Source organism: Callorhinus ursinus, unplaced genomic scaffold (genome assembly GCF_003265705.2).
Source record: "Callorhinus ursinus isolate GAN/ISIS: 27379988/994484 unplaced genomic scaffold, GSC_fseal_2.0 scaffold4, whole genome shotgun sequence".
NCBI lineage: Eukaryota > Metazoa > Chordata > Mammalia > Carnivora > Otariidae > Callorhinus > Callorhinus ursinus.
Window position 1 is genome coordinate 32433640 of NW_027397066.1, and position 20125 is coordinate 32453764.

Below are 20125 nucleotides of genomic sequence, written 5' to 3' on the forward strand. Positions count from 1 at the left end.
GCGGATAAGGGGGAGGACCATCCCAGATGAAAATAACTGTCATTTTTCAAGTATCAACATGAATTTTCTATTGTACATCACAAGCCTGCAAATGAGGAGAAAAGCCAGTTCCACCATATGTTCCTGGCAACACGTCCCCTGGCAGATTGTTCGCGAATTAAAAACACGAACCAGAGTGAACATCTCTGCTTTTCTTCCTCTGTGCAGCTATAAGGCTGGATGGAATACAAGTGTTTGGCTACACTGCCTGGTCCCTCCTGGATGGCTTTGAATGGCAGGATGCTTACACCACTCGCCGAGGATTATTTTACGTGGATTTGAATAGTAAGCAAAAAGAAAGAAAGCCCAAGTCTTCAGCACATTACTATAAACAGATCATCCAGGAAAATGGTTTTACTTTCAAAGAGTCCACCCCGGATGTGCAGGGGCAGTTTCCCTGTGACTTCTCATGGGGCGTCACCGAGTCTGTCCTTAAGGTGAGTGACTGCTTACAAAGTAACTATAAACCAGTGCAGACAGGACGTAGTATTTTATTTCATGGACTCAATGACAGCTGTCAGACAAGAGCAAATATGATTACTTGGAGGTTCTGGAGGGGAGTTGGGGAAAGAGGAAGGAAGATGAGAATTAGTGCTTACCCGGAGCCTCTCATGTGCCAGAACTTATCCTGAGTTCTGAGATGAGAGCCTGCCCTCAAGAAGCATACGGTCTAGAGGGAACTTACAGTCCTTTTTGAAAGAGGCATTTGGTCAGTAGCATCAAAATTATAAAATTGTTTTTATAGATTTTGTTTTGCCAAAAGCCAATTATTAGTGGCCCTTGATTTAAGTGGTTCCTGTTATTTGATAGGTTTGAATAATTTGCTTTATGAGATCTCCATATCCTTGTGGGGTCTCCCATGCTCATTCGTCACCTTCATCACATTACTTCCTTAAATGCCACCTTCTCAGTAAGGCTTCTCTCTACTCCAAAAAAGAATCACAATCTTCGGGTGCCTGGGTGGCTCAGTTGGTTAAGCGTCTGCATTCAGCTCAGGTCATGATCCCAGGGTCCTGGGATCGAGTCCCTCATTGGGCTCTCTGTTCAGAGGGGAGCCTGCTTCTCCCTCTCCTCCCCGCTTGTGTGCTCTCTCTCTCTCTCTGGCTATTTCTGTCTCAAATAAATAAATAAAATCCCCCCCCAAAATAATAAAGGTGACCTGATACATATCTTTAAAAAAAAAAAAGAATCACAATCCTCTCATTCTCCTTTCTTCCTTTTTTCCCGCCATATATCCTATTCATCACTAGCTAATATACCACTATGTACTTTACACATTTTTCTTTTTTTCTCTAGCTTTATTGAGAGATAATTGCCATAGAACATTGTGTGAGTTTAAGGTGGACAACATGGTGACTTGATACATTTATATATTGCAAAACGATTACCACCATAACAAAATTCCCATTTCTTTCTGCGGTGAGAACATTTAAGATCTATTCTCTTAGCAACGTTAAAGTGTGTAATACTGTATCATTAGCTAATCACCATGCTGTACATCTGATCCTCAGAACTTAATTTTATCATTGGAAGTTTGTGCCCTTTGTCCACTATCTCCCCATTTGCCCCAGCCCCAGCCCCTGGTAACTGCTTTACGGATTTTTCTTATTGATCATGTTTTCCCCTTACTAGAATGCAAGCTTTCTACACCTAAGGGTGGAGATGTTTGAGGCTTTGCTCCCTGCTGTGTGCCTTACTAGGGCAGCGTCAGCTACGAACCAACTGAGCACCAGCCATGTACCATGCAAAGTGAAGTTGTTAAGGTCAACTTTTAGAGCCAGATGGGCTGTTAGAGACCTCCTGTTCCAAATCCTCCGTTTTACAGATTAGGAAAATGAGACCCATCCGTTCATAATTGAGACCTAAGTGACTTGTCCAAGGTAACATCAATAGTGGCAAGACTGTAACAGGCAGCCTGCAAGCCCCTGTATTTACAGTGCTCTTTTCAAAATAATAGCAACTAATTTTTTAAGCCCTTATTATGTGCCAAGCATATAGCTGTTGTATACAATGCATATTCTCTCTCCTAAATCTTAAAACCCTCATTTTACAAGCAAGGAAACTGAGGCTTAGGGAGGTTTTCTAATTTGTTCAGGGTACCCAGATCTGTCCATTTCCTGACACCATGATAAGACCTCACAATACCACATTATGGCCTGTATTCTAGAAGCATATGGAAAGACAGTAAGATCTACAAGGGATGGACCAGACAAAAGGGCTCAAACCATGAGTAAACACAGTTCAGGGGTCATGAATCTCAATCTCTGTTGATACTTAAACATGATTTAGTAAAGGCTCAGAGATAATAACGGTGGAAAGGATACAGAGTAACCTAAATACAGAACTGATTCATCTTCAACTTGTGTCCCCTGTAGAGCCGACTACTTACCCAGTTCCTATCTCCTCCACATGGAAAAGGCAGGCCATCTTTTCCCTACCACTTTAAATAGTTTACTGTTTTTACCAGTCATAATCCAAGTATCTTGCATAAAGAGGGTGTTTGGTTATTGTCCTATTGGATGAAGAAATTCAGTGTTCTCATAGGCCCGTGGGTGGGGGCAACATAATGATGCACATACCGCTTTAAATGGGTTTATATTTTCTTTAATTCCACACCCAGAAAAGAAAGATCCTAGGAGAGATAAGAGTTCCTGCCTGTACATGACCCAACCTGTAAGTTTCTACTTCATCTGAAGACCTATTTGTGCCCCAGTGACTGTCTGACTAGACTGTGAATGTCTACCCCATGGGGGGACCCTATCCCTACTCTGAGGAGCAGGAGTGAATCACTTGGGTCAGGGGGGAGCAATTCTGTGATCAACAAGTTCTGAGTTTCATGCTTTCTCCCGGAGCCCAGTGAGGCATCAGCTTCCCTTGACCTTGGACTGAGAGTGAGGATGAATTATTTGTCAAGGAAAATTAGAGTGCTTTTTGAAAAAATCAGCCAGAGGATGTATGAATAGATGCCAAAAAACTAGATGTCCTCTATAGGAAGACTGACAAAATGAAAGTAACACTTTAAAAATATTGGTGTGCCTACCTACAAACATGCCTATCTTACTTGCCCCCAACCTCTCAGTATTCTTTTCTCCTCTAACATTTTGTTTTGATGAGTTTCAGACTCGTACAATAAACACCCATATTCCCTTCATCGAGACTGACCAATTGTTAACATTTTGCCACATTTGCTTTATCTCTCTTTTATAAACCAGTGAAAAGTTGCAGACATTATTACACTTCACTCCAAAATATTTCTACTCAAATGTGTCTCCGAAAAATAAGGACATTCTCCTATATCATTATTAAATTATCATTCCCATAATATTTAATATTGATTTCATATCATCTAACATACATTCCATATTCAAATTATCCTAAATGTTTCCAAAATGTCCTTTATAGATTTAAAAAAATTTTAGATCAAGAATACAAACAAGGATGACACACTGGTTGTCCTTCATCTTTAGCCTCCTTTAACTCAGAATAATTCCCCCAAATTCATAGTATTGGCATATTTGAAGAGCCCAGACCAATTGATTGTAGAATGTCTCATGTTCTGGATTTCTTTGTTTCTTTATTGGATTCGATGAGGTTGTGTATTTCCCAATATATCGCATCAGGAAGCACATGATGTCATTGTTTCATTATGGAAGATGTTAATGTGTTGAAGTAGTAGTTACCACATTTCTTGATTAAGGTAGCATTTGCAAGATCTCTTAATTGGAACGTACCTTTTCCATTTGTAATTAAGAAGTAATGTGCTGGGCGCCTGGGTGGCTCAGTCATTAAGCGTCTGCCTTCGGCTCGGGTCATGATCCCAGGGTCCTGGGATCGAGCCCCGCATTGGGCTCCCTGCTCAGCGGGAAGCCTGCTTCTCCCTCTCCCACTCCCGCTGCTTGTGTTCCTTCTCTCGCTATGTCTCTCTCTGTCAAATAAATAAAATCTTAAAAAAAAAAAAAAAAGAAGTAATGTGCTGGTGACACTTTGAGACCATCCGTATACATATCCTGCTTCCCAACATGTCACTAGTGGTCTTAATATTGATTCATTAACTTTACCTGAACTATTATTTTGTAGATTGCAAAATGGTGAATTTCTAATTATATTATTCCTTCTACATATATCAGGTAATTCTCTTAATTTCAATGCATTATAATTCATTACTATCATTGTTTCATTAGTCCTTTTGATGCTCAGATTATCTCAAAGGTGGCCGATGGGACTCCTTCAAACTGCTCCTGTGTCTTTTTGACATTTCCTTTTCAGTTTTTAAGGGCATCCTTACTTTTCTGGCATAAGATGTACCAGCATCACCTCATTTTTTTCCTTCCCCAGAATGGAAAAAGCCATTTCTCCAAGGAGTCCAGGATCCTCTTAGCGGGGAACAGAATTTTAGAACTAAGTTCTCAGGAACTAGGGTTGAGATCATGGTTCACCACCTCCAACTAGCTCTCTTAGCAGATTAATCACACCCACTTGCTAAACCGAATGCTTGTTGGAGGTTTTTTTGTTTGTTTTCTTTTGTTGTTGGAGGTTTTTAAAAGACAGATTTTCATTTGATCTTGTCTTACCTCATAGCAAGATTGCTCTTTGTAAACACCCTTTCAGTATTAAGATGCTCTGAGGTTTCAAAACACTGAGATTGTCAATCTAAGCTAGCAGGATTTTACTCAATTATATGCAGATCTAACTTCATGCTCACATGATCAATGTTCTCTCAGTTTAATGTTCTAGATAACTGGTTGGCAGATGGTAAGTGGGCAGTGATACGGTTTTGTAATTGGACTATGAAGGATGACACACGAGAAAACAATTAGAGGGAACATATTTACCAAAGGTTAATTATCATTTTTTTCCAGGTGCATTTAAATTTAGCCATAGGAAGAAAAGGTAGTTTAAAACAAGTACAGAACTTTTATTTTCTCTTATTAATGTTGACTCTGGAAATGTTTTTTCTTAAGCCCTTTTCTGTTTTAATTTAGACTCAAGGGCCTAGCAGGCAATCACCATAACCACGGAAAACTAAGCCCAAGTCATGACTACCTTATGTTTGTAGATTGCTTTAGAATTGACAGAGCATTTTCCCAGAGTCATTGACTCATCACAACACACCTGTGAGGTGGGTGAGATTGCTCTGTCACTAGACAGAGTTGCCAAGCCCGAGTTTCAAAGGGGTGGAATGAGGACAAGAGTCAAGGATTAGCTCCTTAGTGGGGGGCAGGGTATGACACACCATCAGATCCAAGAGTCAATTTGGGAGTTCCTGGGGGATAGTTTACTGTTTTTACCAGTCATAATCCAAGTATCTTGCATAAAGAGGGTGTTCGGTATCGTCCTATTGGATGAAGAAATTCGGTGTTCTCATAGGCCTGTGGGTGGGGGCAACATAATGATGCACATGTGATATCACTTGGACTTCTCAAATATAAGGTGTTAGAGAGTTGCATTCAGCAAATGCAAGAGGTCATTCACTACGCCATTCCCAATGGTCTTTTTTAGGAACTGTGGCTGGGTCAACCAGCCACCTCTAACTCCGAGTCCTGGTCTCAGTGAAATCCCCTACAACTAGAATTTTAACTTTGCAGTCAAGTTGTGGCAGGGTTTGGAAGGTCCAGCTTTCATGATTCCTTTTAACTGAGGGTACCAAGCCAAATTTCCTGATGCTTTTGAACAGAATCATGTGAGACCCCACTATGTAACTTGTTTTTAGGACAAACGAACTAGAAAACTGTTTCTCAGGGGTTTCTGAAAAACAACTTGTCTTCGAAGCCAAGCCCTGGGTGTGGTTCCTTCCCTGTTTTCTGGTCTCCCTGGGAGATTTCAAGAGCTAGAAGGGAGGCTCATCCCGCAGGCCTCTTCTATGGTATCACCAGGAGAACTGCAAGAACATGCAGGTCGTTATGAAGGCTACATGCCTCGTTTATTTTCTCTATTGTCAGGAAGAGGCAAAATAGCACGGGGCCCTTCTTTCTCTTAGAGGATGCCTGCCAAGGGCCTGTCTGCCGGGTGTGCTTTACTTGAATGGCCTTGTTTTTCCAGATGCCTGGGTGGCTCAGTTGGTTAAGCGTCTGCCGCCACTCAGGTCATGATCCCAGGGTCCTGGGATCCAGTCCTACATAGGGCTCCCTGCTCAGCGGGGAGTCTGCTTCTCCCTCTGCCCCTCCCCCGCTTGTGCTCTCTCTCTCTCTCTCTCTTTCCCTCCCACTCTTTCTGACAAATAAATAAATAAAATCTTGAATGTGCTTGTTTTTCACAGCCCAAGGTGGTGGCTTCCTCCCCACAGTTCAGTGACCCTCACCTGTACGTGTGGAATGTGACAGGCAACAGACTGCTGCGCCGAGTGGAAGGGGTGAGGCTGAAAACACGGCCCGCTCAATGCACGGACTTTGTCAGCATCAAGAGACAACTGGAGATGTTGGCAAGACTGAAAGTCACTCACTACAGGTTTGCTCTGGACTGGCCCTCAATCCTCCCCACCGGCAACCTGTCCGTGGTTAACCGACAAGCTCTGAGGTACTACAGGTGTGTGGTCAGTGAGGGGCTAAAGCTCAACATCTCCCCAATGGTCACCTTGTACTATCCGACCCACGCCCACCTGGGCCTCCCCACGCCCCTGCTGCACGGCGGGGGATGGCTGAACCCATCCACAGCCCAGGCCTTCCAGGACTACGCTGGGCTGTGCTTCCAGGAGCTGGGGGACCTGGTGAAGCTCTGGATCACCATCAATGAGCCCAACCGGCTGAGTGACATCTACAGCCACGCTGGTAACGACACCTACCGGGCAGCGCACAACCTGCTGATCGCCCACGCGCTGGTCTGGCGCCTCTACGACAGGCAGTTCAGGCCTGTGCAGCGCGGGGCCGTGTCGCTGTCTTTGCACTCGGATTGGGCCGAACCCGCCAACCCCTACGCCGACTCGCACTGGCAGGCGGCCGAGCGCTTCCTCCAGTTCGAAATCGCCTGGTTCGCAGAGCCCCTCTTCAAGACGGGGGACTACCCGTTGGCCATGAGGGAGTACATCGCGCTCAAGAACAGGCAGGGGCTCTCGCGCTCCACCCTGCCTCGGTTCACCGAGGAGGAGAGGAGGCTGGTCAAGGGCGCGGCCGACTTCTACGCGCTGAACCACTTCACCACCCGGTTCGTGATGCACGCGCGCCAGAACGGCAGCCGCTATGACGCCGACAGGGACGTCCAGTTCCTGCAGGACATCACCTGCCTGAGCTCCCCCAGCCGCCTGGCTGTCCTGCCTTGGGGGGAGCGCAAGGTGCTGAGGTGGATCCAGAAGAACTATGGAGACGTGGATGTTTACATCACGGCCAGTGGCATCGATGACCAGTCTCTGGAAAATGATGAACTCAGAAAATACTACTTAGAGAAATACATTCAGGAGGCTTTGAAAGGTGAGGTTCGGGCCGTATCACATAGTGTGAAATGACGTTACCAGCTCAGGTGAACGAAAGAATGAAGGGAGATGGTGCGTTAGTGACAGTGCCAGCTCATTAGGGAAAATTTGGCAAATTTAGAAAAGTATGTTTAAAAAATCAAAAAAACACAAAACAAAAACAAGTCACCTGAGGCCCAGGTGAGCTCCCCCAATTAAGCACTGTTGGTATTTTGGATTATTTACTCCCAGCATGTGTGCTAGACAGTTTTAGTACAAGTGAAAATTTTGTCCAATTTTTTTCTAATATCACATTGTTAGTGTTCCACCTCACTAAAATTGCCTTAATTTTTTTTAAAAGATGTTCTTTATTTGAGGGAGAGAGAGCGAGCATGAGCAGGGGGAGAGGCAAAGGGAGAGAGAAAAGGAGAAGCAGACTCCCCGCTGAGCGGGTGGGGGGGGGGTGTGGGGCTCGATCTCAGGACCCTGGGATCATGACTGGAGCCGAAGGCAGATGCTTGACCGACTGAACCACCCAGGCGCCCCGCCTTAATATCATTTTAATGGTTGCTTAATATCCCATCATATAGACATATCTTTATGCATGTAAGCATTCCTCTGTTTGACATGGGGTTTTTAATACTAAGAAGCAAGTACCTTTGGATATAAATCTTTGTCTTCATTTCTGATTATCTTCCTAAGAAGGACTGCCCACTATGGAATTATTGGGTCATATGTTACAAACAGCGGTTTTCATCCCCCTCCCCAAGCAAGCTATAATTTTTTAACACTTTTTAAAAATTCTTCTATTTTATCTATTTTGATGGAAGCAAACAACAGTGTTTGAGAGTATCTTACATAATCTTTGCAGTATTGCGTATCATTTTAAAAATATTTTTAAATGTTCATAATAGATTTGTTGAAGCAGCAAAAAGATCCCTGAAATATACTTATTTACTAAGCACCTAATATAGGCAGAAACTGTTCCGGGCACTGTATCACCACTGAACAAAGTAAAAATTACTGTCCTCATGAAGCCTGTATTTTTGTGGGATGAGAGTCAACAAATAAGATATAAAGCTCTATGGAGAAAAAACAGCAGAGAAGAGGGTAACCAGGAGTGGGTATAGGAGTAGTTACAATTCTAAGCCGTGGTTGGGGAAGTCTTCAAAGACCTGGAGGAGCAAGACAGCAAACCTGTGCAGTTATCTGTGAAATGTTCCAGATGAGAGAACAGCAATTGCAAAAAACCTAATGTGGGAGCATGCCTGGCCTGTTTGAGGTTCAGGAAGGAGGTAGAAGTGGTGGAAGCATGAACAACGGGGGAAAGTAATCAGAGATGAGGTCAAGGAAATAGAAGCAGATCAGACAGGGCTTAGTAAGCCATTGTAAGAACTGTGGCTCTTACTCTGAAATCGGCAGGCAATGGAAGGTTTTAAACAGAAGGGGACATGACCTAACTCACACTTTAAAAGAATCACTCTGGCAGCTTTTTGAATACATTGTAAAGGAGCAAGAACAGAATCAGGGAGGGTTGGAGTAGTCTAAGAAATAATGGGGGACTGGATTAGGTTATTAAAAGTGGAGATGGTGAGAAGAGGCTAGGATTGGGATTATTCTGAAGGTAAAGTCAACAGAATTGGATGGGGGTTGTGAGAGTGGAGTGAAGAAACAATCTGTCTTGGTTTGAGCAACTAAAGGGTGAGTGGCCATTTACCAGGTCGGAGGAGACTGGTGGAACAGATTTTTGGAGTTGTTTGGTGTTGCACAGGTTGTTTGAGATGTCTATTAGACATCCAATTAGAGATGTCAAATAGGCTAATTGGAGTCTCAGGTTCAGCAGAGAGGTCTGGGGCTGAGATACAAATTTCGGAGTTAAGAGCAAAAATGGTGGGACACCTGAGTGGCTCATTCGGTTAAGCATATGCCTTTGGCTCAGGACCCTCATGGGGCTCCTTGCTCGGCAGGAAACCTGCTTCTCTCCCTCTGCCTGCAGCTCCCCCTGCGTGTGCTCTGACAAAATCTCAAAAAAAAGGGGGGGGCAAGAATAATATTTAGAAACAATAAGGCTGGATGATATCACAAGGGAGCAAGCAGAGAGGGCTGAGCCCTGAAACACTTCAATATTCAGAGGTCAGAGAGATGAGAAACCAGTGAGAGTGAATAGGAGACAGTGCTGTAAAGATAACTAGAGGAGAGAATGCAATCAAGGGGAGCTTTTTTTGCTTAAGATATCAGAAGTTAGGGGCGCCCGGGTGGCTCAGTCTGTTAAGCGGCTACCTTCGGCTTAGGTCATGATCGCAGGGTCCTGGGATCGAGCCCCACATTGGGCCCCCTGCTCAGCAGGGAGCCTGCTTCTCCCTCTCCCTCTGCCTGCTGCTTCCCCTGCTTGTGCTGTCAAGTAAATAAATAAAATCTTAAAAAAAAAAAGATATCAGAAGTTATAGCATGTTCATATGGAAATGACTCAATAGTGAGGGGAAATACATGAGAGAAGAGGAGAACAGATGGAGATGTCCTTGAGTAAACAAGAGAGAATAAACTTAGTGTATAGGTGAAGAGTCAGCCTCTTTCAGGAACATGGACAGGTCATCCATAGTAACAGAAGTATGGTAGTAGGTGGATAGAAGTGATGGTGGGAAATTGAAGAGTTCTCCTCTGAGTACTTGTTTTTAAGTGAAATAGGTAAGAAAGTCATCCCTTCAAAGCAAGGATGACAGTTTGAGAGGTGTGTATCAGTCAAGTGACTAGGGGAAACCAAGTATGGTTATTGGGCAGCACCAAGAGCACATCTGAGGTCTGGAATCAGGCCAAATAGACAAGATTTTTCTGCTTGTGACCAAATGAACACAATGACAATAAGTCCTTTTACACTTTCGTGGCTCCAGTTCTTAAATTTGTTTTTAAGCCCTGCCCCCACCCCCAGGTGTTTTTGTATTATTTATGGATCAAAGTTTTACTTCAAAAATTTTTAAGCTTAATTACACATATTTTCACATTTTTATCAATTATAAAAGAATGTCAGAAAGCCCTTTAATGACAATTGCTACTTTGAGTTTAGCTTATTTGAACGGAAACTAAATTCTTACTCAGATATTTTGTAGTTCATTTGTGATTAATGTTCATTTCTGATATTTTTCAGCACACCTAATTGATAAAGTCAAAATCAAAGGCTATTATGCATTCAAACTGACTGAAGAAAAATCTAAACCCAGATTTGGATTCTTCACATCTGAATTCAAAGCTAAATCCTCAGTTCAGCTTTACAACAAACTGATCAGCAACAGCGGCTTCCCTTCTGAGAACACGAGTCCTAGGTGCAGTCAGACTCAAAGAAACACAGAGTGCATGGTCTGCTTATTTCTTGTGCAAAAGAAACCATTGATATTCTTTGGTTGTTGCTTCTTCTCCACCCTGGTTCTACTTTTATCAATTACCATTTTTCATAAGCGAAAGAGAAGAAAAATTTGGAAAGCAAAGAACTTACAACACATACCATTAAAGTAAGGCCACACAAAGTTCTTAGTGAAACTGATCCTATTTCTGTCTGCATGATAGAAAGTCTAAAAAATCACTCCAGGTCCATATACTGGTAACTTATAGAAGACAATTTGAAATACTAGTGGTAACCAAGGTGATGACAATCAAGGTCTCTGCTGTGTAGTCCAAATGAATTTTCCATTAGGTATTCACATCACTGAATTCAGTTCTTGGATCTGAAGATAAAGGCTTTACCTATAAACTATGAGTATTATCTGATACACTGCTTCAAGTTTAATGAACTGTTACCCATCATTCTTCTCTTTCTTCTATAAATACCAATAGCTACTTATAACAAATTACTTAGAAAAAAAAGTGCAACTTTTGCTAGACTCCACAGCAGAAACTTAAAACTCTTAACACTGGATAGTGATTATTCTGTCACTTCTAATAAGATGCTTTTCCCCTTTAGAAAATACATAAGTAATGCTTGTTCATCATCAGCTCCAGCATAGACTCTTAAGCACATAGATCCTAGTTTTTCTCAATAGAAATAAAAACCATCACTTATAAAACATGGTATTTTGTGAGGTCCCTCCTTCTATCAGATCTGATTTAAAAACAGAACTTCTGTAACTCGACTCATGGAAAGATCACAGGACTGATTAAAAGAGCTAGACCCAACTGCCTGTGGAGACAACAGTCACTCAGCCTCACAGTACAGCAAATTCCTCTTTAGACAAATTGACAGCATTCTTCCTCACTTGGATTGTGAGGCAACAAGGATCTTACCATATTATTCCATAAGACTTGCTGTCTCCTGTGGAGCTCCACTGTTCTGACACCATGTATATACAGGGACCTCTCAAAAAGGTATAGAATGCAGCTCTATCTTGACCTTGCAACTGTGCCTCTTTGGATACAATTCAGACTGTTGATGGTCTGAAGGAGTTAAAACTTTTTCCACTGTGTCTTTTGAAGCTGGGATTCTTAAATCTGAACTAGGAGGTTGAGTTTTTTGAACTCTTATAAGATTCATTCAGTGTATTCTAAATTTTAGAGGAAAAAAACCTGAATGTAAACCCATTCACACCCATTTTTAGGTTAGTCAACATTTAAATAATCACCCATTTCACATAGTAGCTAATCACTGCCCACACTCTCCAAGAATTTACTGAGTCAAAGGAAAGGTTTTTATTGTTCAAAAGACCTTGGTAGGAAACTACCCTAAATGAAGTCAATTGTGATTTGCTGTTCAGGTCTATATGTCAGAAGCCAAAGTTTGTAGGTAATGGAGATTCTAATAGGAAGTTTCAAAGATACTGTAATGAGATAACATAATTGGTCAAGTAAATGCAAAGATGATGGGTAATCAGTTTGCTTTTTGGCTGGCCAAATTCAAACAGTAATTGCGGTTTTCTATTCTCTTTGCCCCCACTGTATCCACTCTCCCAGCTTTGGTGGTTTTTAGATGCTTTTTATCTTTTCAAGTAAATTTTATTTCCTCTGAAAACTCACATAGTTGGCCTAAGGCTATCCACAATTACAACTGGTTGTTTTAATGTTAACTATGTGGGAAGACTCATTTAAAACCACCACTTGGCTGGGTTTTTGTTCTTTGTGCCGCATGGATTCACTGACCCCCAAGTTTCAGTAATATTCTTATAGGAATTTTCAGTTGAACAACTTATTACCAACTTTTTAGCTTCTCTTTAATATCCAACATCTTGAAAAAGGGCTGCATATTCAGTCATAGGAGTAACGAAGATTTAGAATTAAGGTTTTGCTTTTCTGGTGTCTAAATATTACTTTGTGTTCTGATTAAAAAGTATCTTGTATTCAGTTTACCATTAACCTTCAATACTTTATGCCTTTATATTTAGGGCTGAAGTTAAAACTTGTGTCCTTTTTCAAATTTGTTACCCCGCCATAAACTCCCCCAAATAGTCAAGTTCCAAACCAATGCTTACAGTCCTAACACCTGGGAACTGTATGTTTTTAAGCCATCATCATGTAAGAATCCTTAGGTAAATAATATAAATCATGATCAATTATACTTACTCTTCAGGTTTATCCCAAACTCATTTTGAAAAAATTGTAAAATGTCATTTTAAACTGATAGCTTTTGACAGGATAATGTATTCAGAATTTAGGCCTGGGACTTGCTTGGGCTGGCAGGGGGGAACCTCTTAAAACTCTGGTTAACTTGTGTTCTATTTTGTGTGTGGTATGTTTGTATATTCAACGTAACAACCTTGTCTCTAGCAAGTCTGGTACATATGAAAAATATTACAACATAACCATGGTGTTTAAAGATCCTCTGTAAAATTAGGTGGTCAGTACATTTTGACTAATTGTTGAATTCTCAATGTAATTTATTCCAAATAAACTGAGTTTATGCCGATTTATATTCACTAACAATCTGGTCATTTATAAGAACCATAAAATATGAATGGGTCTGGTGTATGACTGGATTCTGCCCAATACTGCCTCTGTCCATCTTCCCAAGGTGTGGGCATCCTGGATAACTTTCTTTGGAGTATGTTTTCTCATTAGAAAATGTGGTATCTAAACTTCAGAGTTGGGAAAACATACAAGTACTTATCCATTGTAGACACAAAAGACATGGAATTCTTCCCAGGGGAAACTAGATTTTCCCTTACCACATCCAACTTAAGTGAAAATCACTCCTTAGCTACAACCAGCCTCTAAATGTTATCTTGTGAAGTCTCACCCATCACAACTCACTTTGCTCTGTGAGAAATTACACTTACTCCCACAGCTACCACTGCCTGTGCACTGACACTCACAATTATAACACCTTCATCCCTCTATAATATTGCCATTTGGAAACTTCTTCCTCAACGCTTAGTATCAGTTTTGAAATCAATACCTTCCATAACATTTCTTTCCAGTCCCATTGGTATTACTGAGTCTTTATACTTTAATCTCCAACAATCTGGGTACCATTCCCTCAACAAATAGCTATATGCCAGGCATTATTGTTCCAGGTACTTGGAATAACCCAGTGAGAAAAGATCCATCCTCACAAAGGTTACATTCTAACAGGAAAAAAAAGCATACAATCAATACACAACAAAGTAAACTATATTACATTCTAAATGCTATGGACAAAAACAAGTGAAGCAGAGTTAAGGGTATGTACGCTAGGATGGGGGTTAGGGGTGAACACCATTAATAGGCTGAAGGCAGGCTTCACTGAAAATGTTTGACAACAGACTTGAAGGTTAAGTTGCCACTCCAAAGGGACAGAACTTCTAAAGGAAGGGTTTTAAGGCAGTGGTACGGAGGAACAGCAAGGTCAGTTCAGCCAGTCGATCAGAAAGGTTAAAGAGGGAATGGAGTTTGAGAAAAGCATTCTGGCTACTGCTGAAAACAGGAGAAGAGCAAAGCTGGAGTAAAGCTGATCAGTAAAAAAGCTATTATAGTAACCCAAGCAAAATGTATTTTTCATTTTCTATGTTATAAAAAAATTTCAACTTTATGTAAGTAGGTACAATGAATTCCCAGTTTAGTTACAACTATCAATTTACAGGTAATGTTTCACTTAGAAACCCAATGCTCTCTCCAACCCTTCAAATATTTCAGAGCAAAATATAGTTGATCATTACACCTGTATTTAAAAACTTTGACCAAAGATTAACTCAAAATATCTAGTTGGTTCATTTAAAATCAAGATCTCGGTAAGATCCATACGTTCCAAATGGTTGCTCATTTTAAGATTTAGAGAGCAAGAAGAGCACAAGCAGGGGTTGGGCAGAAGCAGCAGCAAGCTCCCCGCTGAGCAGTGGGGCTCAATCCCACGACCTGAGATTATGACCTGAGCCAAAGGCAGATGCTTAATTGACTGAGCCACCCAGGCACTCCTCTTCTAAGTCCTTAAACATACCTTACTTTGAAGGCAAAGCCTACACTTCCCTGATGGATTTAATGTGTAGCATGCAAGAGAAATCAAGGTTGAATGTTTTGCCTGAGAAATCGGAAGGCTGGAGTTTCCATCAAATGAGATGGGGAAAACTGAAGAGATTGGGGGCAACCGTGCTAAGTTAGTCTTATATGGTAACATTTAAAAGTGTGACACATAGAATTAAGAGATTCTGGAGTAATGGCTGAGGTAGGGTAGAGAGTGAAAATTCAGAGCATCTTGGACACAATGACATTAATCACAAACACAAATTAACCTCATCACTTCATGCCACACCTCCGCTTTTTCCACAAGTTACCGGTATACAGACAAGTGACTCAAGCACACTTACCACACAAATATTCAAATTTATGCCTCTGCAAAATCAGATACCCTCAGGATCTCTCCCAAAAGTTCTACATCTAATGATGAACAGTCACATGGTGCTGTCACTCGTACTATATTTCTCTTGCCTGAAATGCCCTTGATATTCCTTCAAAAAACCAAATTCAAGCCAATTTTCCCATTAAGTTTTACCAGAAAAAACTCCTGTTTTATTCCTTGTTACTGTTCTTGGCACACTGCAATTTGCTTCTGAATGGTTTAACTGCCTCATAGTTGGAAAGGATTACTGGTTTAAGAAAAAGCCCCAGGGGCGCCTGGGTGGCTCAGTGGGTTAAGCGCCTGCCTTCTCGGGTCGTGACCCCGGGGGCCTGGGATGGAGCCCCACACCGGGCCCCCTGCTCCGCGGGGCCTGCTTCTCCCTCCCTTTTTGCCCCTTCCCCCTCACTCGCTCTCTCACACGGTCTCCCCCAAATAAATAAAATCTTTAAAAAAAGAAAGAAAAAGGCCCAAATCAGTATAGCTTTTATTGCATATTTAAAATATCACAAGTCTGAAAAATCACCCGGCATCTTTTGCTGTTTCTGTAGATGACAACTGTAAAAAGAAATAAAAAGATCTGTCAATTCCCACCAATACCCTCCAAAACAAGTTCTACTCTAAATAATCTTAAAACAAGTTTAGGATTCTGACTTACTAGTTCATAGTAAAAATGCATGTCACTATTCTTATTCTGCCATTTACTGTGTTCCAGAATGTAACTCATTTTCTGCCATTACAACTCCAGTTTCAGACTTAATAAATTAAGACCTCTGAAACTAAAGCAGTAAGGAAACTTACAGACACTGCAAGAACCTACCTCAGATCTTATTCATCAGCCTGCTGAACTGTTCCTTTTTCAGAAACATAGATACCATCCAAAAATTTTCTGATATCCTTGTTTTTAACGGTTGTGGCTTGCTGAATCAAAGCAGCTATTAACAGTAAAAAAGATAAGGAAACTACATTACCAGCCGAACTCATTTTAAAATAAAAGGATTTTATTACATGCCATACTTAAAGCCTATTATCTTTGGGGTAGTCTTTTACTTAATTCCACAAATGAAAAAGCTCACCAAATAAGAACACAATGTATTCAACTACAAGATTTAAACAAAATTTTATAGGCATAATTAGGCATAGTAAACATACAAACCTGAGTTCGATACAAGTTCAATGTCATTTCCTTCAAGAATTAACTCATCTTTTTGGGCTTGAGATACAGAACAAGCAACACCTAAAAAAGGGAGAAGGCATTCACATAGTGTAAAAATAAAATCAAATTTGTACAATATAATTTATTAAAGTAGCACTTTATTCCATTTACAATTCCACAAAACAAATGAAACTTCTGAGATTCTGATTTTACAGGACCTAACTTAATCTGGGCAAAATCTTGTGTTCCTGCTTGAATGAATCTGTTCCAGAGTAGTTAAGACTTTCAGTGATTCAGTCAAGGAGTGAGAAGACAGTAATTCAGCTAATGCAATTTAGCTGTTCACAGCTTTCTTATCAAGTCTTATTCCTAGGACTCTATAGATTTGGTACCTCTGAAGTTTCTTTTTTTATATAAGGGTTCCCATTAAATGCTGTTAACCATAGCTAATACCACATAGTATTTTTGTAAACTCATTAAATGGTACTAAGAATTCTTTCTTCTCACCCCAATGGAATCAAGCATCAAGAGAGCACTAAGCTCTAAAACTTTCTAACGTTGGGGCACCTGGCTGGCTTAGTCAGTGGAGCATGTTGACTCTTGATCTCGGGATTGTGTGGAGATTAAAATTTTTTTAAATAAATACAACTTTCTAATATCTAAAAAAGATTAAAAACAAAATGTGGTTGTTTACTATGTTATCAAGAACTGTTCCAAGTGTATTTTAACTCATTTAACCATGAGATGTTCCCAATTTTAGATGAGTAAAATGAGCTAGAGAGGTAGATGATTTGCCCAAGGATGGTAGGAGACTGAGATTTGAACCTAGGCAGTCTATTTTTTTTTTTTAAGATTTTATTTATTTGACAGAGAGAGACACAGCGAGAGAGAGGGAACACAAGCAGGGGGAGTGAGAGAGGGAGAACTAGGTTTCCCGCCAATCATGACCTGAGCCGCAGACACTTAATGACTGAGCCACCCAGGCGCCCCTAGGCAGTCTATGTTATTAACCACTATTCACACTTTCTTTTTTTTAGGATCTCAGTTTGCAAAGAGAATTAAACACAGCTAACACCTCCTGAAACTACTCCAATGCATAAGCCTTTAAGAATCACAATCAGTACGAATATGATATAAAACCTTAACACCAAGAGTTATTACAAGCATAATCAAAATGGACAATTCTGAAGTAAACATGGATTTATAGCCAACCCAAAACATATCTTCACAAGTAAACATTTCTAAACCGTACCTAAAAGGTATGCACATACCTGGCCTCATCCGAACCCTGCGGATGTATTTCTCACCCAAGAAATTTCGGATTTCAACAAGAGAACCATTCTCCTGAATAACAACGTTGATGGGGAAGTGAGCATACACAGACCTCATCTTGTAACGGAAGCCCTGTCAAGTAAACAAACTATTAGCAGAGCTGAGCAATTTGACAAATCCAGTTTTCAAATTTTGTAGGATGCTTACATTATTTATAATTTAAAAATGAAACAGTCCTCACATAGCACTCATTGTCAAGATTCTGTAACAACGGACACCTGCACCAAACCTTCCAAATTGTATAAACATGCTTGACTCTTTTCACAGGCTGTTTAAGAAAGCATTTATTTTACTATTTCCTATGACCACAGTAAACAATGCCAGCTTTTAAAAATGAGAACCCCAAAGCCCTTCATCTTGGACACTGGACTAACATTTACTGAGTTACTAAGGTATACCAAATGACAAGAATTCAGACAGGCCCTCTCCCTCAAGGAACTTAGCCTGGTAGCAAGGGTAAATAGGGGAAACATGACCCAACAGGCTTATAATGGAGTTGAAGGGTGCCATTATGAGGTGCACTCTGAAAGGACTGACTTTTAATGCAAAGAAAAGCATTTCAGCAAAGACACAGCAGCATGAACTTTATCTTAAAGGCTGGGGGGGAGAGGGAGTTGTAAAGAGAATAGTGACATCAAATATGCTTTTAGGGAAGTAGACAAGGAGCACAGAAAGGAGATCCAGCTTTTTCTTTGCCTTCAAGGAGCAGCATGCCAACAAGAAATCAAAGCCTACCCTATGTGCTACATTTTCTTTTAAAAAACAAACAAAAAACCTCAACACCACACATCCTGAAGCTGTGAATTTTGTGTGGAAAAAAAAAAAACCCACCATCAGTCTAGTATTAAGACCATATGGTCTTTACTCACATTTATCACTTAATCTTAAAGACCCACGGATGCCCATTATAAACTGCCAAGATCACCTTTCCCAACTACCTCAATAAATTACAGGCATAATCTATGTTCTGCAGTAGACATTTATGTTGCATATATACATTACAGCTGAAAAACTTCCCCTTCCAAAACGAAGCAGTCTGATCAATCTGCTTACCAGTGTAACGCCCTTGATCGTGTTCTGTACATGACTACAGATAGTGCGAACAGTAGCCAGCTCTTTTCTATTTCCCCACCATTTGTCAACTCGGAGCTGTAACGGAACAAAAACTTCATATAATTCTTTCCAGTAATAACTCGGCTTGAAAAGAAAAATCCACTTATTCATGGAATTACTCTAGATTCAACTATTAGCCCTAATTAAAGCAACCACATATAAAGCCCTCAATTATTACTTTTTACTACTATACATCACAGGACCCATTTCACAACGGAATGTCAACCCAGAAATACTGATTTTTCAAGTTGCATCATACTTCACTTGTCTATATACAGTATGAACAGTATATAACCCTGACGCTAATGACGACTTTGGTACTAATACTGAGGTTTATAATCTATTCAGAATTTGTTTTCCCAACTTCACTAAAGCAGTACCACCAAAACTAGCTCCACTTTTGGACACCCAATTTTAAGCTAAAACACTGACCGTCAATTCTATTAATTCCTACAGCAACCAAATTCGGTGCTATTAAATCAGTACCTTCCAAAGAAACAATGAATGCGTCAAAAAAAAAAAAAAAAAAACCCGTATCTCACCCTCTTCTTTTTCTTTCCAAGAAGACTGAGTTCTACATTGATGTGATTGAAGTCCCTTCGCAGGGTTCCTCTGGGTCCCTTCACAATAACTGTGCGTCCCTTCAGAGTGATGTCGACTACGAGAGAACGTATTTGTGAGGCCTCGGAACAAGGTACAAAGCAGGCAGTAAAGACGTAAGAACATAAACATCAGGTCTCATACCATTTTCTGGAATGTCGACAGTCTGATTGCTGAGAATGGTCTTCATTCTGAAACACAAACACCTGGGGTTACGAGGCCGGCGCGGCCCCCGTTTGCGGCCGCACTACCCTGCGCGGAGCTCCACTCCTCCGGGAGCCTGGCAAGCAGAAACCCGGGGGCAGACACAGGAACACCCACCGGGAGAGCAGCCCCCGCTGAGTCCCGGCCTGGAAAGAGCAGCTCCTAAGCAGGTATTATGAGCACAACCGGCGAACTCCCGCCCGGCGCAACCCTAGCAGCCCTATTACGGCGGCGCCAGCCCGGCAAGGCTGAGGGGCGGGGGTAGGCCAACAAGTCCAATACAGCGCTCGAATCCCAGGGCCACCAGATCCATATGGCGCTCGCCACGCTGGGGAACAACCAACATAGACGCTCCGAGCGCCAGACTCCCGCCCGTGACTTTCCCCGAGCCGATGGCTTCAGATTCCCAGAACCCACAAAGTTAAGAATCAACCTCACCTCGCAGTAGATGCGGCAAAGAGAGAACGTTTTTCGTCATCACGTTCTTGTAGGCCGTAAGGCCCCTGCGTATGAC

General features: G+C 41.3%; 2 protein-coding genes across 4 annotated transcripts in view; one reads left to right on the top strand and one right to left on the bottom strand.

Moving 5' to 3' along the window:
• The window catches only part of KLB (klotho beta), a 36470-nt gene extending 23149 nt beyond the window's left edge, over positions 1–13321 (top strand). The window contains exons 3-5 of the mRNA XM_025887711.2: positions 208–476; positions 6296–7439; positions 10563–13321. Of these exons, the coding sequence (XP_025743496.1) occupies positions 208–476; positions 6296–7439; positions 10563–10927 (1778 nt within the window). The 3' untranslated portion in view covers positions 10928–13321. The remainder of the gene's footprint in view (positions 1–207; positions 477–6295; positions 7440–10562) is intronic.
• Positions 13322–15668: 2347 nt separating this feature from the next.
• Positions 15669–20070, bottom strand: RPL9 (ribosomal protein L9). 3 transcript variants are annotated; one of them, XM_025887821.2, is made up of 8 exons: positions 20050–20070; positions 19552–19598; positions 19350–19465; positions 18748–18843; positions 17634–17766; positions 16363–16443; positions 16027–16141; positions 15669–15764 (listed from the first exon to the last, which is right to left on the bottom strand). In XM_025887821.2, the coding sequence occupies exons 2-7, from the start codon at positions 19595–19597 to the stop codon at positions 16035–16037; spliced, it is 579 nt and encodes a 192-aa protein (XP_025743606.1). In that variant the 5' UTR covers position 19598; positions 20050–20070; the 3' UTR covers positions 15669–15764; positions 16027–16034. The 3 variants fall into 3 exon arrangements, with proteins under 3 accessions (XP_025743606.1, XP_073747648.1, XP_073747649.1); XM_073891547.1 differs by lacking the exon at positions 20050–20070 and adding an exon at positions 19729–20035; XM_073891548.1 differs by lacking the exons at positions 16027–16141; positions 20050–20070 and adding an exon at positions 19729–20042.
• Positions 20071–20125: the final 55 nt, after the last annotated feature.